The 26,979-nt window shown below is 39.2% G+C and overlaps 1 protein-coding gene across 1 annotated transcript; it reads left to right on the forward strand.

Moving 5' to 3' along the window:
• Window positions 1-1,032: 1,032 nt before the first annotated feature.
• Window positions 1,033-23,988, forward strand: MYCT1 (MYC target 1). The gene is made up of 2 exons (XM_058836023.1): window positions 1,033-1,205; window positions 20,991-23,988. The coding sequence occupies exons 1-2, from the start codon at window positions 1,154-1,156 to the stop codon at window positions 21,521-21,523; spliced, it is 585 nt and encodes a 194-aa protein (XP_058692006.1). The 5' UTR covers window positions 1,033-1,153; the 3' UTR covers window positions 21,524-23,988.
• Window positions 23,989-26,979: the final 2,991 nt, after the last annotated feature.

Genomic DNA, 26,979 nt, shown 5'->3' on the forward strand with positions numbered 1-26,979 from the left:
AGCACAAGCTTTGAAAACTACATTTCCATTAACCATCAGGGTGTCTTTACTCAGTATTTTTAAAAACAAAAGAAAACTGAAACATAACAGAAAAGGTTCAGCCTTAAAATTATGCCACATCCAAATCTGAAGATTAGAATAGTCCTAAATTTAGGGGATTCTAAATATTCATTGTGAAAAATAAATATAGCTTATTCTAGGGTTGGGCTTGTTTGGGGGTTTATAGTATAAGGGAAAGAAAACCCTCATACACCTTTTCAGAGAACAGAGATTTCAATTCACTGCAGAATGTTTATGAGCATCCATTATCTGAAATATATTTAAGAAGAAAATAGCTAAAACTCGGTTCTACAGAGTCATATATTTTATCAATGTCCATTGATTCTCCATTAATTCTAGGTCTATGCCATTAAACACCCTGGCTATTTTCTCTTGTAGCTATATTGCTATTGCTATATGTTATATATAGCAGCAGTACCTACCATTCCATTGGGGAATTAACACTGCATTGTATTAAATGTGTCCAAGCAATTAGCTCAAAGCCTGTTTGTGTTCCAGGGAACTCATATTTCAGGTGTGGAAAGGAAAAAATTTACAGTTACACTGTCAGGCCCATCTAGTTCCTCAAACCAACCAAGGAACAATGGTGAATACTTAACCACCCTCTACACTAAATTAATATCCTAAAGAATTGGTGTCCATTACAAATCTCTTGATGCATTTCTTTCTTATTTCTTTCTTACTGAAAATTCCCACCGTAAACGATTGCTTTTTGGATGTTGAAGGAATGTCTCCAACATAGAAAATCCTTAAAGGAAAGAGAAAGGAATTTTCTTCTGTCTATCTCAGGAGTTCAAAAACTTCCAGAGAAGGAGGTAATTTGGTATTGTTCTGAGTCAATTTGCTGTGGCTGAGGAAATGACGAGAAGGAAACTACTTCCCTGTCTCGGGAACCGTGTGGTGTTCCAAGATAAGGCAAGCACTTACTAATTCGAGTCCACAAGCAGGAAATGTGATACATCCATTTCCTTTCAGGCAAACAACACAGTTCTGTGGCAGCACAAAAGCTTTGCTTCTAGTGCAAAATCTTAAACATTCAGAAAACTATTGCTCCTCTGTGGACGTAGCAATCTGTGTTTGCTATTTGGATGTTATGGATAAGAACAGTACTTTTCCTCCAATCACATGGCCACCAAAGTTTTGGGGTAAGGATATTGATTTTTTTTTCCAGATTATTGCTAATGTAGAGGCAGATATTTGTTGTTGATTGCCTTAAAAAGTACCTCTATATACTTTCAATCCTCATGTTGGATGCAAACAGTAATGAATAGGTTTTGTATTTCCTGCAGTGATAAGACTGTTTTCCAAATGTTTCTTTGACAAAGTTTTATCATGTTTTTAAATGAATGAAGACAACAGAAGCTTCCAGGGAAAAATTGATTGTTTCAAAATGTTTATTACTGCAGTCATTTGAAAAGGTGCCTGTTGACTTCAGTCAATAGTCAAATCAGGTAGACGTCCTCAACTGCTTAATGAATATACCTACACAGCAGACATGATCTGTTTCATCTTTTGATGAAAATGGGATAGCAAAGGCTAAATGTGTTTCAACATTTGGAATAAACTCTTATTGTTCCAGAATGAAAAGTTATTTGTAATTTGTTGTGCTGCCGCATGGTGAGATTTTCCTTATTTTTTCCTCAATGTATATTTAGATAATTATCTATTATGGCTGTTTTCTTTCACCCAAATCTGGGAATAATTCATAAACTGAAATGTATAGTATGAGGTGAAAGTACATTTTATACTGAAATTTGTTCAGGGTAATTAGATTAATTGATTTGGTCTTAAAGGATTCTGTGCAATTGTTGTGGAAAATCTTTTGCTCCAAAAAGGTCTATTGCTTGCTATGTTTAATATTAACATTTATGAGCAATTATCTTAGAATGAATCATGTATCTGGTTTTCTCTATTATATAATTGCTACTGAGCAATGATCCCTCCAAGAATCTGAACACTATTTAAAACTAAAAAATAACATGCATCAGGAAATACAACTTCAGTTGCACAAAAGTGCCCCAGGAAAAGGGTGGAAAAAAAAAGCCATACAAGGGGATGGAAAGAAGTCTCTTTTCTTTCCTGTCATAAGGAACAAGAATCTGTTGAATGTCATCTAAGCTTCCTTCAGTGACACATATCTTTTCCTACTGAGAGACCATGAGGGACTCACCTAATTTTTGTCTCTTGGGCTAAGGAGTACAGATACTCAACGTCTTTGTAAATAAATACTTACAGATTAACTGAGGAAAAATTACCATCATTACTGTTTCAGAGTCTTTTCTCTGAAGGCTGTGTGCTGGACTCTGAAGAACAACAATCATTTTTTTACAGTGAAGACAGATGTAATTCTAAAATGGCTCTTTCACAATAAAAACTTGCTGCATTTGACAACCCAGAGCAGGACACACCTTAGCAGACTTATTGCTGAAAGGGCCAGCACCTGCTTTCGTCCTCATTGCTCACCTGGCTTCTCTGACACTGTACCCAGCCCTAATCACATCCCATCTGGTTAGGGTCTGACAGCAGATGAACCACAGAAATTGGATTTTTGTGAGGAGCTTGCATGGTCCTTGAAGGGGAAGTTCCCTCTCAGATTTCTCTTGCTTTTCTGGTAGACTTTAGAGAAGATAATATAATTTTCTCTTTGTTTGGTGTAGGTATATCATGTATGATAGACTAGGAAGGGTCACTGTATAGTGTAAGATGATGACTGACATAAGCTCACTTTGTGGAAACTTCTCTTAAAATGATAGAAGTGTGTTTCCTGACATTGTGGAGATACACGACTTGAGGTAAAAATAAAACCTCATATAATAGATATAAATAAAATTTAGCTCTTTATTAAATAAGAATGCAGGACTTGGAACTGATTTTTTAGGACACGGCTTACAGGCTGTTTTCTAAGCCATCCACCATGCAGTACTGTGAATGTTACTACATTACCATGATACATTCCTTCTCCCTGCATGTGTGACTTCTCAGCATCTTCCACGGACTTAGCCAGAGTGTAAACTTCAACATGTTTGCAAAGGTTTCCTGAGAGGGACTAAGTTTGTGAGAGAGAAATCAGTGCTGTAAAAATAGTCAAAGCAACTGTTCATGATGATGTTTAATCTCTTACAGTTTTATAAACCATCTATTGTCTAACAGCTGGTTCCCTATGCTGGAAAATATACAGGCATCCTGTTTTCTATAGTTGTCCAGTTTCCAGTGATAACTTCACACAATAGCTTCTTAAAAGTGACTCTAAGAATTTTAGAACAATGAGCGAACTAAGGTGTCCCCTGCTTACTAATATGTGAGCACATATAAATCTTTTTACAATTGCTCCAGACCAGTGGAATTGTGCTTTAAGCAAGCTGTGTAGAGAAAAACAAGATATAAACACCTCGATATGTCATTCTGTGTGAGTTGTTTAAGTAGTCTAAACCCTTTCTCTCATGCAAAGATCTTAAAAAATGATAATATTAAAAAAGGATCAGTATTCATTTTTTCTCAAGGTCTGTTTAAAATCAGTGACAGACTGGAGAGTCAATAACTGTAATGACTTAGCTGTAGACCTTGCAGGAATTCTTCTTTGAATTCAGATGTCACCATCATCAGTCTGCAGTATTTTTGGAATGCTAAATTATGCAGTGGAGGAAAACAAAGGAAAAGAAAAACATTAAACTCTTCTTCTGTTTTAAATTAATGAGTTTGTGATAGAACTCCTGGCCCTGTCAGCAAACGCCCACTGTGTAATGTGTCATAAGCAAAAAATTTAGATCCTGACTCTTGCTTGGCTAGAGCTTTTTCCTACTACAGACGTTTCACAAAGTATTTGTAGATATCCATGTCTGTTTCAGAGAAGTTGTCTGAGCTACTGCCAGGATGCAGGAGCTCATTTCTGTTAGGTGCCAGTTTCTGTGGAAGCTAGGTAACTGTTGCCCACCCTCCTTTGCAGTGGGAATCCGTTGTATGATACTTTGGAGGAGGTAAGAAGAGAAGCACTTAAAGCCAGTCCCTGCTGAGCTTCAGCACTGCTGATACCACATTGTAACTGTAAACAGAGAGCCTGGATTATATTCTTTATTACTAGTTCCGAAAGGAGGCTTAATAATATCTGAGTGAGAAATTCAAGGTTTGATAGCCATTTATCAACTAAGAATCTCACTTTTTACTGTTTTAATATAGTCCTTCTTGAGTTCATTTTGATTTATAAGATAATGGTGGGAACAAAGATGTTTCCACTTAAACCAGGAGTGCATTTCTTGTAATTCCTAAAAGCATTTTCAGTTGCACACAAGTAAATACAATAAATATTTTCAAGACAATCCTATTTTGTCAGCATAGATAGCAATATAATTTCAGATCACTAAATTTAATTTAAATAGTACATTTGATCAATGTGACAGCAGTAGAGAGGAAAAGTGTAAGCAGATTTTAATCAACATTAACTTAGATCCCTAGACTACCCTTCAGTCCAGTTTTACTCAAGTGTCTATTTAAAAATGCAACCTTAAAATTAACTAACTTAAAAGCTTTATGGACAATCTTTCTTTTCTTGAATCAGAATCCAGGGTGTTATTTGTTTGGTGTGGGGAAATAATGCCATATATAAGCTAGCTTCCAGCATTTTAAGAGTGAAAACAGCTTGGCACATACTATAGGCATTATTGCTTGGCTTCATAAGCTACAAATACACCCATGCTTTTAAATATACCAGATTTTGCCTAGCCTCTCCCTCAACCCACTGGTCTTCTTATCACTGAAATGTGTCTGTTTGTTGGAAAGTCAGACTACGTGCTCTGCTGAAAAAAACTCGGCATTAGGGATGAGTGTATTCTAATGCCTGGTGCTGTGTTTATCGTGTTCCTGGTGTAGCAGCAATGGTGGTTAAGGGCTGTGCCTCATTCTCTTTATGCACTGGAGCAATGCTGGTGGAGGGCAGCACTGACATGATCAGTATCACAGCTGCTGGGCACTGCCAAGTCCAGCCTGGGCAGCCATGGGGCATGACTCCCCTTCTGGGATCCTTCAGGGGTGGCAGAGTAGAAGCACAAGCAAGAGATCCTGTTCTCTGCAAGTAGGAAAAGAAGCATTTGTGGTGGCATGTGGGTGAGCCAGGTCAATCCTCTTGGCTTGCACTCAGATGTCTGTGTCAGCCCACTTCCAGCACACCCACAGGGTGGTCTCTCCTTATTCCCTTTCCCCTGTTCCTATACTTTGTACACTTTCCATTCATACTTTAGCAGCAACAAAAGGCTCTGGGACCTGCCTCAGCTGTCCTGCTGGAGGTGTGGGCACAGAAAGACTGCAGTTTGGAGCCAGCTGTGGAGCACTTGACAGCAAATGTAGCTTCTTACAGGCCACTACTGCTCCTAGTCTGGTGACTGAAAAGGACCAGCATCTCTGCACCAGAGTCACCTAGAGAGCCTTCATCCTGGTACTGGGGCATTGCTAACAGGGCAGAGGATTTCAGTGAGCTGACAATGCAACTCCTTTCCTGGCAGAAAGGGGGAAGTAAAGTTGTGACATAGAAACACTTGTAGATGGTTGACAGATGACTGAAGATTTTTTTCTTAGTAGAGAAAACCTTCAGGGTTGAAGTGGAAAAAAGTGGGAGGAAAACACAACAAAAATAGAGCTTTGGATTCAGGTGATCTATCAACCTCAATGCTGTATTTCCTGAATTGTTATTATTCTTCTCTTATTCTTCTATCTTTTCTTCCTTTTAAAAATCACCCCAGTGTGTGCATTCTTCCTGGTATTTTAATTCATGGCAATGAGCCAAAGTAGAGCAAGGTGATTGCAGACACTGCATCACCCAGAGTTTTTCCTTGCAGTTTGTCTGTTTTGTTTTGTCAATTCTCTGTGGTTTGGAAAACACCCAGTAATTTTAAAAGTGCAATATTTGACAAGATATCACACATCATAAGGAATTCATTGCACAAGGAATAAATTTTTTCACAGGAGATATAATCTTTTTCTTCAGAGTCCTTGGGTTAGATCACTGATGCCTACAAAAGTTTGGAAATAGGATGTGAAAAAAATGAGCTTCTTCCTTCTGAAATTATTGGAGCAGAGTCAGATGACTTCAGAGTTTACAGGCTCCTGTTGTTGGAAGCAGCCCCAAAGGAAGAACAGAGACTGGGAGAGACAAAATACTTTCTTTCAACCTTGTCATACATTCCTGTTGTAGTGTTTTAGGGAATAATTTCTTACAGTGCTTACCCAAAATAATAGGACTCTCCAAAATAATAGGTACTCTTCAGAAAACAGAGACCTAAAGTGAGGTATAGTGCAGAAAGAAGTAGAGAGTGAGTTTCTGGTAGAGAAGATAGATGGTATCAGCATGGTTCATGTCCCTGTTTGAAAATCAGAGATAATTTCCCTGTGCTACTTCATAAGAATGTTCTTAAGAGAAAGGTGTTGAGGTAAAATATGGCACATGGTCAGACAAAAAGACATCTCTGGCTCTGCAAAAGTTTTCTGTAAAAAGTAGATTTATCTGAGGAGATGCACAACACAGATACAAAATATGATGCATTTAAACAACACTGTGAAAGACAATGAAATCTTTATTTTAATATTTAATCCTTGAAATGTTTCGCTTCTTATTACCAGCTTTAAATCTAGAGAACCTACATGCTCTTCCTGCTCCTCAGTGAAATGATGCTACAAATTTAATAGTGAAGCCATATTTCCAGATTACTTCACCAAGTATTTACCCTGAAAGAGTAACCTTGTTCATATGGATGAAGAGCAATTGCAATGTCCTTGCACAGTGAATTTGCAGAAATCAGGACTATAAAAATCCCATACATCTCAGTGGAGTTTTTAGAATAGGGGCCAGTTTTTCTTTTGTTACAAATGTCACACCCAGGGATGTCAGACAGTCCTTGGGAACACAGGCAAAACCAAATAATGTTGGCACTAGTAAAACTCAGCTTCACCCATATAAGAACTGAGACAGAATTTTTCTCCCTCTTGGAAAAGGCTGTAGGATTGTGCATCCTCACAGGCCCAGCAGCACCCGAGCAACTTTCGCTGCATGGCTTCCAGAGCTACAGATATTTCAGATGGCTTCTTTTCCGCCTCAGATGTGATACTGATCTGCATGACAGTCCTGTGATAGAGATACAGAAAAAGTCAAACTAAATCACTTCTCAAGTAATCAAGTAGTCTGAAGCTGATTTAAGTATGCCACATAATTTGAACATTCTAGGGCAAGTGAGACCCACACACGCCACCTTTCCTCTGCTTGAATCTGTTAAGTTCTCTACAAAGAAGACTTTAGTGTCCTAACTATCACCAGAAGATCTTCCCCTTTCCACTTCCCCTGAGCTGACTTGAGTCTTGTGTCACAAGACTCAAGTCAGTGGAGCAGCCTGGGCCAGTGACTCAAAGAGGACGCAGCTGTCATATTAATAGTGGTGATACTGAGAGCAATGGCAACAAGGGTGTGGGTTTAACTGAAGGAAGATAAAAGATGGCATGTGATGGTGAGGCATTAGCAATAGCAGCAGCTGCATTTGAACATCAACTCTGCAGTGCCAGCATTATAGAATCTTATTCTTTTGTAACACTCAAGGTCCCTGGCTCCTCATCTGAAGTCCTCCAGAAACATTTTCATATCAAAAAAAGAAATAAATCCATGATGTCTTATGCAATTTAAAAGGAAGACATTTCTCATCTTCCCCTTCTCAGCTTCAAGATATCCCATGTTTCTGCTCCCCATCAGCTGTGTTTGGGAAAAGCTGATCTATGCAGCTTTCCAGTTGGATTTCTTATGCACATGGCGGTACTCTTTGTTGGAATGGCCATGTCCTTTTGCTTCATAAATCTTATACTGTCTTCTGGAGGGGGAGAATTATCAAACTATCCCAAATTTAATATCATTATGCTTGTTTTTCTATCAGTTAGGTAAAAGATTTGATGAACACATGAAAGTTTTCATTTCCATTACTGAAGCAAAGGGGAGCATAACAATAGTCAGATATTGAGAAAGTCTGACTGAGAGAGGCTTAGACTGAAAAAGTTAATATGTAAATGCATTCCAAGATCTTATGTGCAAGCCTGTCAGAGAGATAAAAGTAGATACTAATGAGGAACTTATTTTTTTCTTTGCCCTTATTCTGGCAAGCACAAAGAAAAGAGTATTATTACAGTATTATTACTGTAGTTGGATGAAAGCAACAAGCTATGTCACAAAGAGAAGAGACCTGTCTTATTCTTGCATTCTGTCTATTTGGAGCACAATTTCTTCCTTGTATATGAATTATTCTTTTAAAGTGAGTCTGTCATCCTCAGGCTGTGTTTTGTGGCATCCTAGTTACTGCTTTTCTGCTTTACCCACCCCACTGTACAGCCACTGATTTATCAAGTGCTTCACCATCTTTAGCAGGAAGGACACAAATCTGAGGCTGTACAAAGAAAATAGAAAGTTTTTTCAGGATACTGTTGAAATAATAATCAAGCACACATTTTAACAATTACACCTACGTTATTGACTAATTAAAGGGTGCTTCTCATTGTTACATGAACTGCCAGAAGCATCATTCTTTATCCACCAAATGCAGAAATCTGGTCCATAGGAAACAAAGTATATTTCTTCTTTCAAGCACTACACCAGGGAATGTTTTAGCATATGGAAGTGTCACATAACCATAGCAGTTTAGGGGTCTGTGTTCTCCCCAGGAAAACACCCTGAAGCTGCATGGTCACCTGCTAAAGCCTAACAGTGTTCATGCTCACTGGTCTCAGCACACTGTGAGTGCCATGGCTCTGCTGCAGTTCTTCTTGCAGAACTTACCCAAGAAAATGCTCTGTATTTATATACAACTTCCCATTTTACCATTGTAATTTATTTTAAACAGGAGTTAAATGAGTTTATAACATTTGTTTAAATCTTTGTGAGCCAAGTGTGTGGTACCACCTCCCTTGTACAGAAGATTAATCTGAAGCATGGAGAGGGAATGAAATGTTCAAAATGAAAAAAAAACAAACCAAAGCAAAAAAAAAATCCAGGAGCAGAAGGCAAAATCAAGGTTCATGACTGAATCTTTTTTCTTAGTAAGATTATTTTCATTTCATAGCCAAATCCTTTTGTCTGGAAAAAAAAAAATATAAAAGAAAATTAAAAAAAATCAGAACATATGATCAACATTTATCAGCATTTATCAGCAATGTAATTTCCCCTGCTCTTCAAGGTAGAAGCTTCATATACAAAAATGTACTTATTCAAATTTTGAAACTTATTGTACTTACTGTACTGAAGTTTGCAGCAAGCAATCCTAAATTATTCTTCTAATATGATTTATTCCCTTTTACTTGAAGAGGCAGGAAAGACATTAATTTGATTTTCACATATTGAAAATGAGACAATCATATTTTAAAATTTATCTGTTAAATGACCTCAACTGAAACTCCATCAATGATACAAATGTATACAGCATTGTTATGAAATAACATCTGGGAAGTTTTCAGCAAAATAAATGGGGGAGAAAAAAAATAGTTTAATATAATGTATATGTACTTTGGACTCTGACAAATGCTTTTGAAAGGAAAGAGCCATGGAAGTTTCTGTTTAACACCAGAGGTCTCTGCCTTGCTTCTCTAGCATCTTATTTGCAGAAGAAAATTCAGACATTTTTTAGACATTTGCATTCACAATCCAGCATCCTAACATACATTTATGACATGTTTGGCCATTTGAGTGACATCTGTTAACTTTAAAATTTTTGCTTTTAAAAATTATTTTACATCAATACCATCTCTCCATCATCCAGGGTAATGGGAGATGAATCAACCAAGCAAACATGTGGCTTCTTTGGGAAGTGCATAAGTTATGCAGGAAAAATATAAGTAAAGGAGGAAGCCATTGATGGCTCTGTTAATTGAAAAGTGTAGGAATCTCTGGGCAAGCAGGACCTGGGCCAGCCTGGTGCAAATACAGACTCCCAGACACCACTGGCTCATGTGAGACAAGCACCAACATCCCACTTCATACTGAGTCGCCAGCCTGGATCATTTGTCTTGGGTCAAGAGGAGTTGACTAATGCTCCAGATCAGTGATCCATTCATTTAGAAATTATGTCAGCATTTATTAGCTTGTGGTTGCACAGATTTTTTATGACTGCTGCTTAATTGGATCTTCTAGCCCACACTGATACAGGAATTCATAGAAATATTTGGTGCAATCTCCCAAAAATATTGATGTTCACCCAGAAAATACTGGGATAAAGAAAGATCATTTTTTGAACCTCAGGTAACAAACTGAAGAGTACAGTACTACCACATATGTATATCAACATAATTCTGCTCTCTCAAATTGTTCACTATTACACCTGTTTCCAGAGGAAGATATGCAGCAGGAGATTTTTTTTTTGCATTTCTGGATGTAGGTCCGGTATTACTGTAGTGAAATAAAAAAAAATATGGATCACTATTCCTGTTTCTTAAATACTTGTTTGTTGGATACTTTAAAAAAGTATTCAGCAAAGTTCACAAACATCTCTCCATTCTTCAACTTTGTACATATTTTTAAATTTTCACCTGAAGAAGGTCTTTGTTTTAGCAATCTCTAAAAAGAACGAGATTGTAAATAGTGCAGTAAACAGTATTTTCAATGACTGTTTTTTAACAAGTAATTCAGAAGTTAGACTGTCAGCAGAACACACTGTGGCAGTATTTCAAACACAGTATGTTATGAGTGAGAAAGGACTCTTTTGGAGAAACTTCACAGTTTTGAGCCGCAGTAGATTTCCTTCAGCTTCTGCCAAGACACTATGCTGCACACCTTTCATTAATTTTATCTATGTTAATCATAGAATCATAGAGTGGTTTGGACTGGAATTAAAGATCATCCAGTTCCAACCTGCCTGCCATAGGAAGGGTTGCCTTCCAATACCTTGCTAAGTACATGATGTGCATCTAAAGTGGAGAGTAAGAGCTATCAAACTATAAAAGGGAGATTGCTCTTCTCTTGGAGAACAGGGAAACAGATGAGCAGGTTGCAGGGGGAAAGGGAGAGACATTGCACTGCCAAAAGATAGGAGCAGAAACAGGGTCTTGCCTCTCAGGGGGTAGAAAGAGACTCTTGAGACTCAGAGGGATGTGCAGAGCTTTCAGCACTTACTGCAAGCGCTGCGTTGGGAGCCACTGTGTACAGGATGCACTGGAAAGGCTGAGATGCTCCTTTCCTTCCCAGTACAGCTAGTGTCTCAAGGCACTCAGAGCGTGCTTTCTCACTCTGAATCTCCTAAATAATTCCTCTCTATATTCTTATAAGACTTGGGCTACCAGTATACTTCCTGGCTTTTGTGGGTTCTCAAAGTAAGAACAAGCTCCATCTGTATCTGGGTCAAGCACAGTCAACAGAATTAACTGTGGTGGGACTGGGTATGTTTTCTACATATTCCTCACCTCACATTCTTCCCAATAACCCCTTCAAATCCTTGTTCTACCTCTGGATGTCTTCTGCTTTCTTAAATGTATGCTGTGAGTTTCAGTATTTCAGCCTTAATTTTAACCATTTTAGAAAATTCTGATTAATTTTAAGGTCTGTTCATATATGAGATTACTTATTCTAAGGTATAAATTCTTTTTATCAATTTAGTAATTAGTATAATGCCATATTGTACTGTGTCAGACTGTGATTTAGTGTTTGGTTTAGCTTTATGCAGAGGCTATATAGCTGAGCTCTGCTTCAGTGAGGTGGGTAAGAAAGTCTGGCCAGAGGATTGCTCTCTGGATATGCAGAAATGAAATTCTATTACTTCTTTTGTTATGCATTAGGAATCACAATGAAACCACATGGTAACAAAGTATGCCTGAAGGAATCTTTGCTTTGTTTCACATAGTTGTGCCAAAGGCATTAAATTAAACATGCTGACATCTCTATCTTAGATGTTTCCTTCTGATTTTTACAATTAGTCTTTATTTGTTATTCCAGTAAAAATCAACTGCCAGTAATATCAAGGGAACATCATTAACTTTGAGTTGGTTTGTGGGATATTGAGATGCCATATTCCAGTCCTCTGGCTTTTTATCACAATGAATTATGGTATTAGTAATCAAAGCAAATGTATTCTGGTCCATGAAGATAATTTTTGATATAACTGCAGATGTCAAGAAATATGAGTTTAAGAACAGACTGAGCCTTATGCTCCTCCATGATCACAGATATTTGCATCAAGGTAGAAAACTGTGTAAGTTTTACATCTTTAAACTTCTTAACACTTTCGCTGTGCCTTAGTTTGTTTGTCAAAGCCTCTGCAAAATGCTAGTCCTAAGTATTTATGGTGATGCAATTCAGAATTTTTCTGTTTTGGAGGTACTATGAACGTCTCTGTAATCTTCCATCGGAATGTTTCTCGATAGCTTTCTCTGGCTCCCTATTTTACTAGAATGAAGGTGATTTCTGTAGAGTTTCGATTTCCAGCATCAGTTTCCAGCAGAGGGCAATCTTGTTCCTAGATGGGTTTCTCATTTGTGATGTTAACCCTGTGATGAACAACCAACCCTCTGCCTTTCCAAAGGAGTATTAATCCAAAAGCACGGATTGCCTTCTTTTTTTATTCTTTTTTTTTTTTTTTAACTTGTCATTTAATTAATAATCTTTCCTATGCTTCTGGTGTCTATTTGCTTATCTGATCAGAGAAATTCTTAGAAACTGCATAGAACTGCGTCAGTATGGACCTTGAGCTGTTGTTTGTTCTACCTTCTTTTTTCAAGACAGGATTAACTATATTACAACCCTTGACTGATGTTGCTTTTTTAAATCTTTACTGGGGGTGGATGCACTACATGCCTGAATTATCTATTCTAGTTCTTACCTGTCCCCATAGATAGAAACAGATTTTTTGTTTCCTTTGCTTTATTTGAAAGCCAGCACTTCTTATTTTATCTGCTGTGGACATAAAAACATCACCCTGTTGTTAGGTGAAGTGGGAGAATTACTCTCTGTTGCTGTAAAAAAGAATCTTGCAGTAGCACAGGCTGAATAAAACATCCCTTTAGCAATTTTGTGTCCGAATGCAGAGCTCTGATATTTCTGGCAGCAACTCTATCTCACTTATTAGTTCTTAAGTCCTGCACAGTCTGCTTTTCTTTCAGCTTATTTTCCCCTACAGATTCTGTTTTCTGGACATCACAACTACCAGAACCACCTTGTGCTGTAGCCTGTCACTCTCAGCCATCTTACAAGAGTCATGTGTGAAGTTTCTTGAAGTTTTGCCATGACTAAGATCACAGCTGGTTGATATTACGCAGAAACTGATTCATCCACCCAACTGAATCATGGGCTGCCTACAAATGATTAATGAGAGGCTGTTTTGCTAAAACAATTAGTGGCAGTTGGGAAGATAGTAATATCAACACTAGTCAGATATAAAGAAATTGCTTTTTTGAGCTCAGCATGCTAACAGTAACAAAGAAGTTGGCTACTGATACTAACCCCAGCTTTAAAATGATTTCTTGGAGCTGGTAGAACCTGCCTAAAATTTTTAGCATTGCTAATCACTTCAAACCCTCTGTGGTGGGAAGAAGTGGTGGCTCTTTGGGCCCCAGGTATACTTCATTTCCAAACTCACTGCCTGGGATGCATGAGGATGAGTTGCTGTAGCCTGTCCAGCTTAGAGATGTACATTTCCTATTGTTGAGGAATCCATTCAGTGCAGGTAGCTCGGGGTGCAGGGCCAGCTGCAGCTTGTGTTCTGGGGGGCAGGAGGCTGAGCCCAAGGCAAAGGCCCATGACCTACTGACCCTTCCTATATAAAAGGGCCCAGGGACCTGTGGCCCTGCCAGGGGACCAGACACTTGCATGCTCAGAGACAGCAGGAGCCAAGCACCCCAGATTTTCCCACCCTTGGACTGTGAGGGGATAAAGGCCTAGAGGTTCCTTTGTTCTGGGTCCTTTCTTGGAGGCACCAGCTCGAGCTGTTATTTAGTTATTGCACCATGAATAAATTATTTTTAGGATCTAGACATCAGAGACTCTGCTATGCCAGGGGTTGAGCTGCTAAGGAAACCTGGTCTGACTGTGTGGGTTAGGGGGTGTAGCTGCAAAAGGGCTTCTGTTCCAGATGTGGTGGTGCCAGTGTGACTGCCAGACTGGCTCCTGGATGGTCACACAGGGAGGTTTCCTTAACACTGTAGCTGTCAGGAAGTTGCTATGAGTTTGTTCAAACTCTACTGGGCCCTGGCTGCTCCTGTCTGGTTTTACACAGGTTTTACGCTGTGTTATGATCATCTCCCAGTGGCTTAGCTGAACCTCCATTGAAACCCGAGACACTGAGACTCCTCAAAAATAGTGTCTGAACCATTGTCACTCTCAGGTTAATAGAACTGTAATATGTAGAATGCAATTCATGCTTTAGTACACTAGCTGGTGCTCTATACTAAGCTGTGCAATGGATGTGTAAGGTGTGAATTCCTGTACTGGTTTGTATGCGTTTTATACCAGCCTTTGTCACCGAGATTTCATTTTGGGGAAAGATCATCTCGGTAAAAAGAGGCTGAGCTGATTTTTTCATGTTTGAGATCAAACACCCTTCTAGTTATCAGGGCTTTCCATCTTCGGGTCAAGGCAAGCTGAAGTTGTTTGTGCAAATGTGTGTGCGTGTAGGGAGAGGAATGCTTACCAACTTAAACAAGTTTGGAGTAACTGGCTTATGACATCGCATAAAGGAGAGAAAGCAAGCAAAAATATGAGAAGGCAGGAAATAGAATGGAAATAAATTTAAAATTCTAAAATTTTGTTTTAAAGTATAAAAATAACTGTTCCACTATATGTCACAGTGGCATGTGCTGATACTTCTTGTTGCTAATACAGCTGAAATCAATGAGCTTGTGTGTTTTGCCTCTGAGCTTGCTGGAGTGAGTCCACATGGAATAAAAGTTGCATGTCAGATGCACAATGTCTCATGCTAGTTTGTGGCAGGTGGAAAAAAAGAAAAATAGGAAAAATACTCTCAGATGTTTAAGTAGATGAACAGTCTTGCTCTGATACAGCATAAGTAAAATGTCTCTATAGAATGTTGAGTTTAAATGCTGAAAAATGAGGTCCTTGGGTGACAAGCTACCTTACCACTTCTAATAACTTTAAAACAAAACTTCCATTGTGGTCTAGGAATGGTACTTCTCACTTTAGTGCCCCCCTCATCCCCCGAGGCTCTCCCAAACCAGACTCTGTTCAATCTCCATCACCTTCCCCCTCCAACTTCCTCCCCAGGGGTGGAGCTGAGAACTGGATGTACAAAATGGTGAAAATTATGGGTTGAGATAAGAACAATTTACTGGAAACAGCAATGAGATAAGAAAACAAACAATAACACCAGCAATAGTAATAACAAATGTATACAAAAAATGAGTGATTTATATGTAAAAAACCCAAAAAACCTCAGTGTGACATGGCATGATCTAGAGACAATGAACCAACAGGTCCCCAACGTGCCATGCATTTTGTCCCACCTGAAGTCACACCCTTCTTCCCAGAAGTGAGAGTTCCTTATTTCCACCCTATGAGGAATACACCTCAGAGTGCCCACACAGCTCCAGGCTCTGCCCCCTAATGGCTGTGTGGAAAAACTAGTTCTGTGCTGGCCAAAACCAAGACAACTGCTTAATTATTACTCTTTGAATAAAATAGGAACAATGCAATAACAATAACAACAAAAAAAAAATTAACAGCTCTAAAACAATATTTGGAAGTCACCCACTAGAAACAAAATCAGGAGTGTAGGTATCAGCTCAACCTATGAGTGTTTTCTGACTTCTTGTGCTTAGCAATAAAATGAGCAGAACAGATGCTTGGAAAGCTGAGTGGTTCTTTATTAGCTTTATTAGCTGTATTAGCTTTATTAGCTAATACTGGCAAAGACACAACTCTAACTCATCATATGTGATCAAAACTTGACTAAAAGATGTTTTTCCATTTCTCTTTCCCTAGCATTCAGTACTTTCTCCTGTCTTCCTCCACCCCACCCTGGTTCATTCTCTGATATGCTGTCATTGAGGGTGCTGCTTAAATGATTTTGAAAGGTACTACTGTGGCCAGCTGTAAAGTTTTCCAAATTATATATCTTATCTTATATTATATGAGCATAAGGGAAGGAAGATCCTGTGCCCACCTTAATTTTATACCTTGGGGAACTTACCATAAGGGTATAGGAAATATATAAGTCCCAAGGATTTCCTGAGGTCGAGGAACAAAATCCTATTGCAGCCAGAGCTGAGGGCAAGAGAGAGATTCCTTGAGAAAATGAATCCCCAACACAAATGTGTTTTGAATTCAAAGGGATGGTTGATAAAAATGAAAGAAAAATGAAACTCACAGAAGTAAGAGTTTGTCCTAGCATGTCTGCAAGCCTGCATGATAGAAACAGGATACACTATCACATACAGAAAATCTATTTTATGAACATTTTGGATCCTTTAGGGACTGATGCATCTATGATTGTGTTGCTATTTTTTGGTGAGGTATACCCCAAAATTAAGGAAGAAAAGAACATGGAACACTTCTGAGAAGGCTTACTGATTGGCATGAGCCCCATTTGTTTAACCCTGCTTCAGATGTCCAGGCCAGATGGGAAAAAATCTTTTCAGGCCAAGTGCTAGGAAAATCATCTTATTAGCCAGTCTATCATCACATGTTACTAATAACATGTCTAAATTTCTCCAGTGTGAATTCTGCAATAGGCACTTGCCAAGAGGTTATCAATTTGATAGGATATATGCAATCATTTCATATATGCAGTTCATAGAAAGTAATAAAATTCTTAAAGAAAGCTTCAATGAGCAAGAAAAAGTTTTGCACAGTAGATGCAATAATTCCCTGTACAAACCTGTAGCACCACATTTCCCTAACACTGGATGTAAAAACTAGACAGGAGAGAATGGAGAGACTTCAAAAGAAATTGCTTGATCTGTATAGATGTTGGGCTGACAAGTGTGCTGACTTGATGTTCAGATCTGGGGGCAACATTTAGAAGCTATGGGTGTTACTGTGGGTTCTGAAATTCTAACCTTTTTCACATGGTCGTCATGGAAGTCCTGCAGATAGAAAGGTAAAGTGGCTAAGATATGCAGTTGCTTTTTCACCTTAGCCTTTAATTTCTGGCTTAGTACCTCAAAGTCTGTCCTGCACCGTTGATAAAAACCTTTGTTCTTCACCTAGGCTGGTGTTAGAGGTGAGAGTGGAGAACTGACTGAGGTGAGGTACCTAATCTCTTCTGTCATGGCATAATCAAATAAAGCAGGCAGTGCGAGCAGCCTGAGAAACATACAGATCAAAACATATTTAGGAGACTGGGCCCTGGATAGTTGTTGCAATTAGCAGCATCCTTAATTTATCTCCAGATCTTTCTTTTTACTATTTTCCTTAAAAGCAGAGGACAGAATGACAGGCACAGCTCTCAGGAAACCCTAAGATATTACAATGGCCCCTTGGGAGACACTTTGTGTCAGTCACTCTGACTCCCCGGAAGGCTAGTTCTGCTCTGGCACTGCCCAGATTAAGGAAGAGAAAACCAATTTGGCGCAGGCCAGCTGTTCCACCCAAAATATCAGGTGCAGAAAGTCCCACTCTGCCTTTGATCTTTTTCTCTGTTTGATAATATTTTCTCCAATGTACCTCAGGGCTATGATTTCTAGACATTCTAAAGAGGAAATCAATGGGCATAGATTTACAATTCTACAATATAAGGTTTTAGAACTGAATTACATTTCTGTGAAATTCATCCTCTGCAGGGAGTAAGCAAAGAACAAGTTTAGCCCATTAGTGTGACCCACAGTTCCAACTGAAGTCAGTGAGATTTTGGGAAGAGAAAAAATGAAATGTCTGTAACCAATGGGTCTAGTGATATTTCTGTAATAAGAACCAAGGGGGTTAAATGTAGGTCCAAATGGAAAAGAGGGCATATGGAGTCCTGGCAACTGAAATAGTCAGTGTAAACCCAGCTGAGCTTCATCAGGGTATAATGTGTCCCTCGATTTTTCCATCATATATGGAGATAGCGAAATGAAAGAACTAAACAAGTTAAAGAAAATGACGCCTTTATCCAAAGGGATAATTGTCTGTGCTGTACCTCCAGCACAGGTGAACAGCACGTGGGAAGGACTGAAGAGCTGCACTCAATACTTTTGTCAATTCCCTTATCTGCTTTTAACAGTGTGAAACTCTGATTAGATTGCGCAGGTGGTGAAAATTATGGCTTGAGGGATGCAGGGACAAATCCTCACCATGGTGCATGGCAACCCCAGAGCCAGGTACACTTGTGCTGCTTGCTGTGCTTCTGCTTGCGCTGGAGGCTGCTGAGCCTGTGGAGATCCCCTTTGCCAGCTGAGAGCCCAAAGAGTTGCAGGGATATCTGGTGGCAGGCAGCACAGAGCCCTGTGCCTGGGGATTCCTTGGCAGCCTCAAATATAACCCAACTAGCATTTGAGCTGAAGAGCAGAAGAAATGAGCACAAGAGAAGATTAGTTCTTGTGCCACTTTGCCATAGCCACTCAGGGACAGCAGTAGTGCGTGGGAAGTGCTGTCTGCAGGACTCCCTCTGGGATTTATTCAACTGGAGGTCACCAAGTTTTGGCTCTCCCTTCCCACCTTTGGGAGTATGAGTAGGAACTTGCAGTAACAGAATGTATTAAATATATGAAAATGGCATAATAAGCTATTCTTGACGAAAAGGGGCACATTAAGTCCCCCTGTGTCTCTAAAGATGTTTTACAAAGGGCAGAATCACACTGGGCTTGTGAGAAGAACGCTGCTTATAAGTGATCTGAAGCCAAGTGTTGCAGTGCAGGATGCTGCCTGTGGGTTCTTGCAGAAAGGAGACTGGGCAGTCACTCTTTATCTTTAGTGTGCCCAGTCAAAAGTTTTTGAGTTGTAGAATGAGAGCTTAAAGAAAATTTGTCTTTTAGGGTCAAGTCTGATCCATAGCGGAATGAAAGGACAAAGTGTTCCTGAGAGGGAGCAGTCCCCTGCAACAATATCCAATGCATTATCCTTGCCAGTCTTTGTTTGAAAAGGATAATGTTATAAGCCTACCTGAAAGCAGAGGTTACAGGCCAGGAACAATAGGATTGTAAGCCTTCCAAGTATGAATCACATCACTGGCAATTTTTCCCTGAAGGGAGAAAAGTAAGAAGGTAGATAGGAAAGATAATAATGACTACTTCTTAAAGTGCAATTAACCAATAAACATTTGCATTTCTTCTACTGGAAGCAAAGCTAATGTTTCTTTCCCCTTTCCTGAATTGACCTGTCCTAAGTTTAAGGCTGACTTAAAAGAATCTGTTCCAGGGTGCCAGTCCTGGGGTGCCTCTGTCTGCAAGTCAGTCCTGCTGGCCCTGCCTGGCACCTGTCCTCCCTCCTGATGGTGTGCTGGCTGCTCTCCATAGCCATCACTCAGGCCACTCACTCTCTTTGCATCTTCAGCACCTGCTTTGGCCGAGTCCCACAGCTCAGATTCACTGTCATTACTCTGGGGTTTGGGAATGACTGTTTGTACAGCACCATAAATTCAGGGGAAACACTTTAGTGGCTGCTAGAAAATTCTGAGCCTAGTCTCATCTTGCCTTTTCTGGCCTCTAATGTCTGCACCCCAGTCCTGGAGTTAATACCTTCTGTCTGGCACCGTGTTATTTGGCCTGCTTTTCAGTATGCTCTAGGAGTTACTCGCCTTTCTCTATCTAATGAATACAATTTCCTTTTTCACAAAAATGCTTCACAAATATGATAGAACAGTACAGACAGAACAAACATTTGTGTCCCATGGATATTTTTTGCTTATTCCTTCTTTGCTCCACCAGTTGTCAACATAGTGTTCCTTCTTGTTTTAGATCCAAGCCCTTCTTGAATTTTGAGAGGATCTATAAAGGTTTTGCATTCATTTCAGGCCTTATCCAGGATTTCAAATATATCTTGGAACTTTTTACAACAGCAATAATGCTGGTGCTCAGTTGCAAACTGAGTGAAGTTTTCTGAAGTAACTGTCGTCTTCTTAGAAATATACCAGGAAGAATCATGTCTCCCCATCCTGTGAAACCATGTGGGAGAGGAAACAATCCTAGCCATGGGTTTTGTTTACCTGTTTGTTTTGGGGTTTTTTTTGTGATCTTGTAGTCCTTGAAAACATTTCTAAAAGAGCTGGAAATTTACTTTTTTTAATGGCATATTAATCCATCTTTAAATTGGGCATTGGAGATAGGAACTATTCAAGAGATTTAGTATTACGAATGGTTATCTCTGACCATAATAATTTAGGATGTAGTCATTTACATTAATTACTGTGAGGATTTAAATGATCTGTTACTCAGCAGTAAAAGGCTGGGAAGTGTTCTCATGTTGTAATAAATACAGGGCTTACTCCACTAAGAACATGGCAGAAGGTACATCACTCTTTTAATTGGTGAATTTGCAAACACCTACACACAGAATGTAAAGGTCTATAACCAGGACAAGCTTGCTTAAATCCACACCTCCTATTTCTCAGAGAAGAAAATACTTGGAAGTTTTATAACACTTGGAGCTGGTGGGTGGCTGTTTCTGGGAAAGGATAAAGACTCCTTTCCTTGGTATGGAAACTGATGTGAAATACGTTATGTTCTGCATGTTGTTGAATTATGCAAATTAAACAAGCAAGCAAAAAAAACAAAACAAAACAAAAACCAAACCAAAAAACTTACAAACAAACAAAAAAACCCAAAAACCCCAGAAACCAAACCAACACAAACAAAAAGCCCACAGAAACACCATGAAAACACCAACATGCTGTATAGTAAGAGCACCTTCAACTGCTGTGTTTGTGTTGTGAAGTTCATGTGTTGCGACAACCTAAGGGCCCGTTCATTTTCCAAGGAGGTTGGAATTTTAGGTTGATTTTCTTGCAGGAATATCCTTCAGAGTTACTTCATTAACTTTGACATTAATTTTTGCTGTATTTCAGAGCAGATAACAATAGCCTTCACAGTGTCCATGGTGATTGGACTGGTGATTGGAGGGATCATCTGGGCATTTTTCACCTGCTTGTCCCGTCGCAGAGCTAGTGCCTACATTTCCCAGGGAAGCCCCTCATCCTTCAGCCGTCGGTCCAGACCTCCCTCCCATGGCCACGCTGCCAGCAGGACTGGATTTTACCGCAACAGCAGCTGCGAACGCCGGAGCAACCTCAGCCTGGCCAGCCTCACCTTCCAGCGGCAAGCCTCCTTGGAGCAGGCCAACTCTTTCCCCAGGAAGTCGAGCTTCCGTGCATCCACCTTCCACCCTTTTCTGCAGTGTCCTCCCCTGCCCGTGGAGACGAACAGTCAGCTGATCACCCTCACTCCCACAAATACCACCACAACCCTTGTGGGAAGCACCACCAACAGCCTGAGTCGACCTGAATTCCACTGGTCTAACAACAACCTCCGCATCTGCCACTCCACGCAAACCCCGCCTCCTGCCTATGAATCCATCATAAAAGCCTTCCCAGAATCCTGAGTTCGTCCTCGCTGCAAACACACATGTCCATCTTAGGAGGAACCTCAATTATCTCCACAATTTTCTGTGCATGATGAAGATCTCTGAGACGTCTCCAGCTGCAGTTGCAGAGGGGACATACTTTGCCAAGAGGCGTGTAGCAGTGACTTCATGGAGCCCAACATCCCACTGTCTGAGAGATCACTTGTCTTTGCAGTGCTGGCTTTTATTTACTGCTCTACTGTATGCTTGCGTATTTATAGTGTTGTATCTTTAATTGCAGCCTTTGTCTCTTTATTTTAGAGGGAAAAATGCTGCCACATAAAAGCTAAATCATTTCTTGAAGAAACAGATAATACTAGAGATTACTGATACACACAGCACATCAATGCAAATTTCAATATTCCTTTTTTTTAAGAGGTTTTGATTTTACATGGTTTTGTTACATTTTCAGAAAGCACCTCCCATTACCCACCTTCTTGCTGTAACCCCAGAAGAGCTTCAGTCTGAGGAACCTTAAATGCAGACCTCATAGAGGAAGCACTCCTGGCTGCAACAGACATCCTTTTCTGTTGATTGCAAAGATCTGATCTGAAAAGGCTCCATATTAGGGATGCTTGTTTAAAATTCCCCAGTGTGGGAAAAAACTGTGAAGTATATGAAGCTTCATGCAGAAAGAAGTTTTGAACAACATACCAAATGCATGATAACAATTCTAAAGAATTTTCTGTCTGCATCCAGCAGAACAGGTAGTCACATTTTAATACTCAGTGAGGCTGTATGGGCAGAACTCCTCATATTTCATTTTTCTAATTCTGGTTTTCCAGATAAGCAGTATGAATGACAACTATTTTTTGTAATTAAGTTTCCTGATTTCCTATGGGATTAGTCATTTCCTTATTTCAAATTGTTTTTCTCAAATTGTACCAACGTTTAATTCTTTCTTTTATTCACTGAAATCTTGTCTTTCACTAAAACAAGATTTCAGACATCTGTGGCTGAACACAGGGATTCTATAATGAATTGGGATATGAAGATAAAGATGAAGTATTAGTTGAGGCTTACATATATTCTTGACTTTTATATGTGTATCATGACAAACTAACCCCTGGCTTAGTAGAGACTAATTGCACTGATGTGACAAAATATTCAGGATTTGGAAATAACAGAGACAAATGGGACCCGAATTAAATCTTATTGTATCCATTTCCTGTTAAATATTTCATGTTCAAATTAAGGGTGAAGAATTTCCACAACTAGAGGAGCTGTCCACACTCCACATTTGCAAATATGCCTGTTGTTTCTAAAAGGCTGGGGCAATACCAGCCTCAGGACTCCTGATTCTGATGGGGCTTCTGTAGGGACAACAAATTCTTATGTCTCTTCTGGGAGAGACAAAGATTCAGCAGCTTCTGGGAATGGGCAAGATGCTCAAAATCTCCCAGGTTTTCCAGGCTTTTGGAGACTGGCAGCTTGCATCCCTTTGCTGAGGTCAACATCTCCTTGGGAGCACTGGCATTGATCTCTGATCCTCAGTATTCCAGCCCAATGTCCACCCATTCACAAATAACGCTACAAACATTAAGCTTATAAGCAATACTTACTGTAAACAACAAGTATTCCTTATTGTAAAGGCAAATTATTTTGCATATATTTACTGGCTGGATTTCATTGTTTCGTTTTTAGTGTGCAACATATCTCTAGAGACATGTGTCATTGCTAGAAGAAGAACCATTTACAGAGTTTACAGAGCATTTCACTGCAGACACTATGGGTTCTAGCACACCCAGAACTGGCTGGAACACTGCATTTGGCTGACCACAGGCTACAGACTTAAAATAACAGTCCTCTGAAGAACGAAGGAAAGTTGTGCCTTTTCATTCATTAATATTTTTATTTCTTTTTTTCATTTAGAGTTTTTCTGAGTCTGGTGAATTTCATTGCATGCAAAAGTATGTTCAAAGTGTCCTTCCTATAGGATAGGTGATGCAGCCTATTCTAACCTGCCTACAAAAAATAGAATTCAAGCCTGCTCCCTTTGTTTAGTGGGTTTAATGAACTGTGGAAGAGACAACCTACCAGCTGCGTACCCAGTGTGCACCCAGCTGGCTAAAACTGCTTGTTCTTTTGAGAGTGAAATAATTTTAGACGAGTAAAATTTTACCTCTGGATTTTAAGTGTACATTATATTACAGTAGAACTTTCCACAGCGCAATTATTACACAATTGTAACTTGTATTACACTGTATTTAGTAAATAATGTAAAGAGGGAAGCTTAAATGTACTGTATTATTTTTCCTCCTGAAATCTGTACTGGACATCAAAACATTTCTTATGTGCCCTGGATTAGGGAGACTAAAACCACATGTTTGGTGCATAGCCAATATGACTGTCAGATGCCTAAAACTTGTTTTCACATCTGAAATGTTTTGCAAGCATTCAGGAAGCTTCAGAATGTGGAATAAAGTTAGATGCTATAATCTCAAGCTCATGTTTTTTCTTAATGATGGATACGTGACTTGCATAAAAGATCTTTTAAAGGGAAGAGTATTATCTTTAATTATGTAACCTGACACAGTTAGAAATGTGAATGATTCCTTTGCTTCTGTGGGGAAACACCCCAAAACTGAAGATGTTACTTGAAGTCAGAATTTGACCTATGAGAACAGCTTCAAATGATTACAAGTGAGAAGATCTCTCACAAGTATCAGTGCTTACAGGTATCAAATCCACTGGTTTATAACTATTTCACCTTCAATACACATTGTGTTTGAGCAAATGCTTGCTTTAAGCGAAAGGGCAATCACTATAAAGTTCATGCTTAAATGGACTCATGCACATTTTATTTCATTAGGACCAAAGCACACTGCACAGGACCAACCCCAAAATTAACACCATGATTCAGGAATCACTGTGTGTTCGATATGAAAAAAAGATTATATTTGCTTAATGAAATTATATTTTATTTCAATTTAAAATACTAGAAATAAGAGCTGAATTAAAACAGTGTGTTACTGAAGATTTCAAGATTTCAGAGCATTCACAAGCATGCATTGAACTTGACAATTATTTTGTCACATAGAATCACATAGGGACAGAAAGGCAGAACCAACATCCAGATATCCTGACACCTTGTTCTGCACAAGCACAACTATCCTCTTCATGAAGAGAAATGCTATCCTGTTATTGTCTACATCCACAGAAAGAGTCACTCCAGTTATAGGTTCATATAGAAACTTGACAGCTCCTTTGTCAGAGAATATTTTTGTTCCATCTTATCTACAAAAGTAGCTCATGCTATATTCCTTGACCTTTCCCCACTGGACAGCTGCTGATCACCCCTTTAGACAGCTACTGATTACCATACCGTAACACACTGATCATGCAGTATTTTTGCCAAATCACATTTTTCAAGTTCACTTTTAATTTCTCATGAAGCTTTTGAATCATCTCAACATCCATTCTCAAGTCTAAACTGAAAACTATGCTCACTGGAAATATGCTCTCAGAGGTGAAATGACACACGCCAGATCCCTGACCTATGAGCATTTGATAAAATTAGGTGATGTCTATGATGCAGTACAGCTTCTGGAAAAAGCAAAAAAAAAAAGATAATACTAATTGGAAATTTACCTTTGCCAAGTCCAGAACAGGCTAAAGAAAAGGGTGATGAGATAACTTCAAAATACTGAGAAGAGTATTTTAGAAGCTAAACTTACAAAGTCTTAAAACTCAGGAAAATACCTGTATCTTAATTTGGGTCTTAAAAATAATAAGTGAGTTTTTAAAGGGTTGAGTATTTTGAGTTCCTGTATGACTTTGTTTAGCTATTACTTTTCTGAATACCAAAAAGGATGACAAGATCCTAATCTCTTTTTCAATCTAATATCAATATTGGCTACAACTGATTCAATAATTTTCAACCAGCTGGAGTAGAGAGTTCTGAGAAAACTACTGCAGCACCCATTAGGTGAGCTACTGCCGGCAGCAGCTCTTTTTGAAGCACACAAAGCAACAAACTGCCTGGCACCATAGCAGCAGCAGCAGCAGCACCAGTGACTCCACTCAGGATCTCTGGCCTCACTGTGCCAGGCAAGGTCTGTGCATTATTCCGCACTTCTGCCCTCAAACAGTTTGCAGGTTAGGGAAACAACTCAGGAGGAGTCTGGTTTGTGAGTCTTGTTTCTGCTTTTGACTTCTGTGGAAGCTTTTGGCTCCCATCAGGTTTCTGACGACACCCGTGCATGACTGTGGCAACGCCTGATGGGCATGGACTGGATTGAGGAGCTATTTCAGTGAACATGTTTCCTGTCTGCATTCCCAGAGACGTTCTGCATCAGAGACATGTTTTCATCTATTTAGCAGGAGAATCAAGTGATTGTGTGCTGAGGGCTATGAAGGAGCAGTTGTCCTATTTTAGAGCAAGGAGTTCTTTTAAACAAGAGTAGCTTAATCATGAAAGGGATTACGCATAGTGATGGAACTGAGATAGCAGGAAATTGGATTTGCTGATTTAGGACATAACTGTCTGATGTGCCTATGACTAGGAACAGTATGGAAAGGCACTGGAATGCAAAATTATTCCTGTCTAGTTCATGTCGGACCCGCATCCATATCAATCCACTTTAGTTTATAGCAGCATGTTGATGTGTACGGAGGAAGGATGATTCTGCTCTCTTGTTCCAACTTAAGAGCTGGCAGTGATATGCATTTCTTTGACATGTATGGAGAAGTTGCTGATGATTAATTGCACATTGAAATGGGATGAATCCCCTAGATTCATCCTGATCAGTCTAAGGCTTGAGCACATGGAGAGACAAGCAGGAGTCCCAATTTTTGTCCATGCTCTGTTCCTGTACTGGATATCCTGGTGATCTTTTAAAGTTTTTTGGGGTGTTTTTATAAGAGGGAAGAATGCCCTTTAAACCTTTTCTAGACAGATTGCAGATTTTCTTTTCTCCTTTAGTGCTTCTCCATTTAGTTCCACAGTAAGCTCTATCTGTGGATAAGTATGATGATAAAAATACACAAATCTTCACTCTATCCCATTCTTTTGTTGTTCTGCCAGAGCTTTCTTATACAGAAAATCACTTTGAGGAATTGATTGGTTTGTGTGTGATAAGCTCTCTAGCACTAGTTTGCCAGCATCAAAGCACTGATCCATTTTTTCTTTTTTTTTTCCCTAATCCTTTGGGCAAATGTCATGGAAAGATACAGACACCTTTTTGTTAGTACTAAATGGAAGACAACATTTAGCAAAATTTTGAATTGCCTTGCAAAATTCTCATACCTACACAATGCACTAATTCATGATGAAGATATTGTTAGATCATTTTTGGTAATATAAAACTTGCTTCTATAAAAATTCCTGCATGCACAAGAATACATATTTTTGGATACTTGTATATACACTAAATTAAATCTTTCAAAGCTTCTAAATGCTTCTAGGCATTGAATCACTTCTGACAAGGAATCTG

The sequence above is a fragment of the Poecile atricapillus genome, chromosome 3 (genome assembly GCF_030490865.1).
Source record: "Poecile atricapillus isolate bPoeAtr1 chromosome 3, bPoeAtr1.hap1, whole genome shotgun sequence".
NCBI classification, from domain to species: Eukaryota; Metazoa; Chordata; class Aves; order Passeriformes; family Paridae; genus Poecile; species Poecile atricapillus.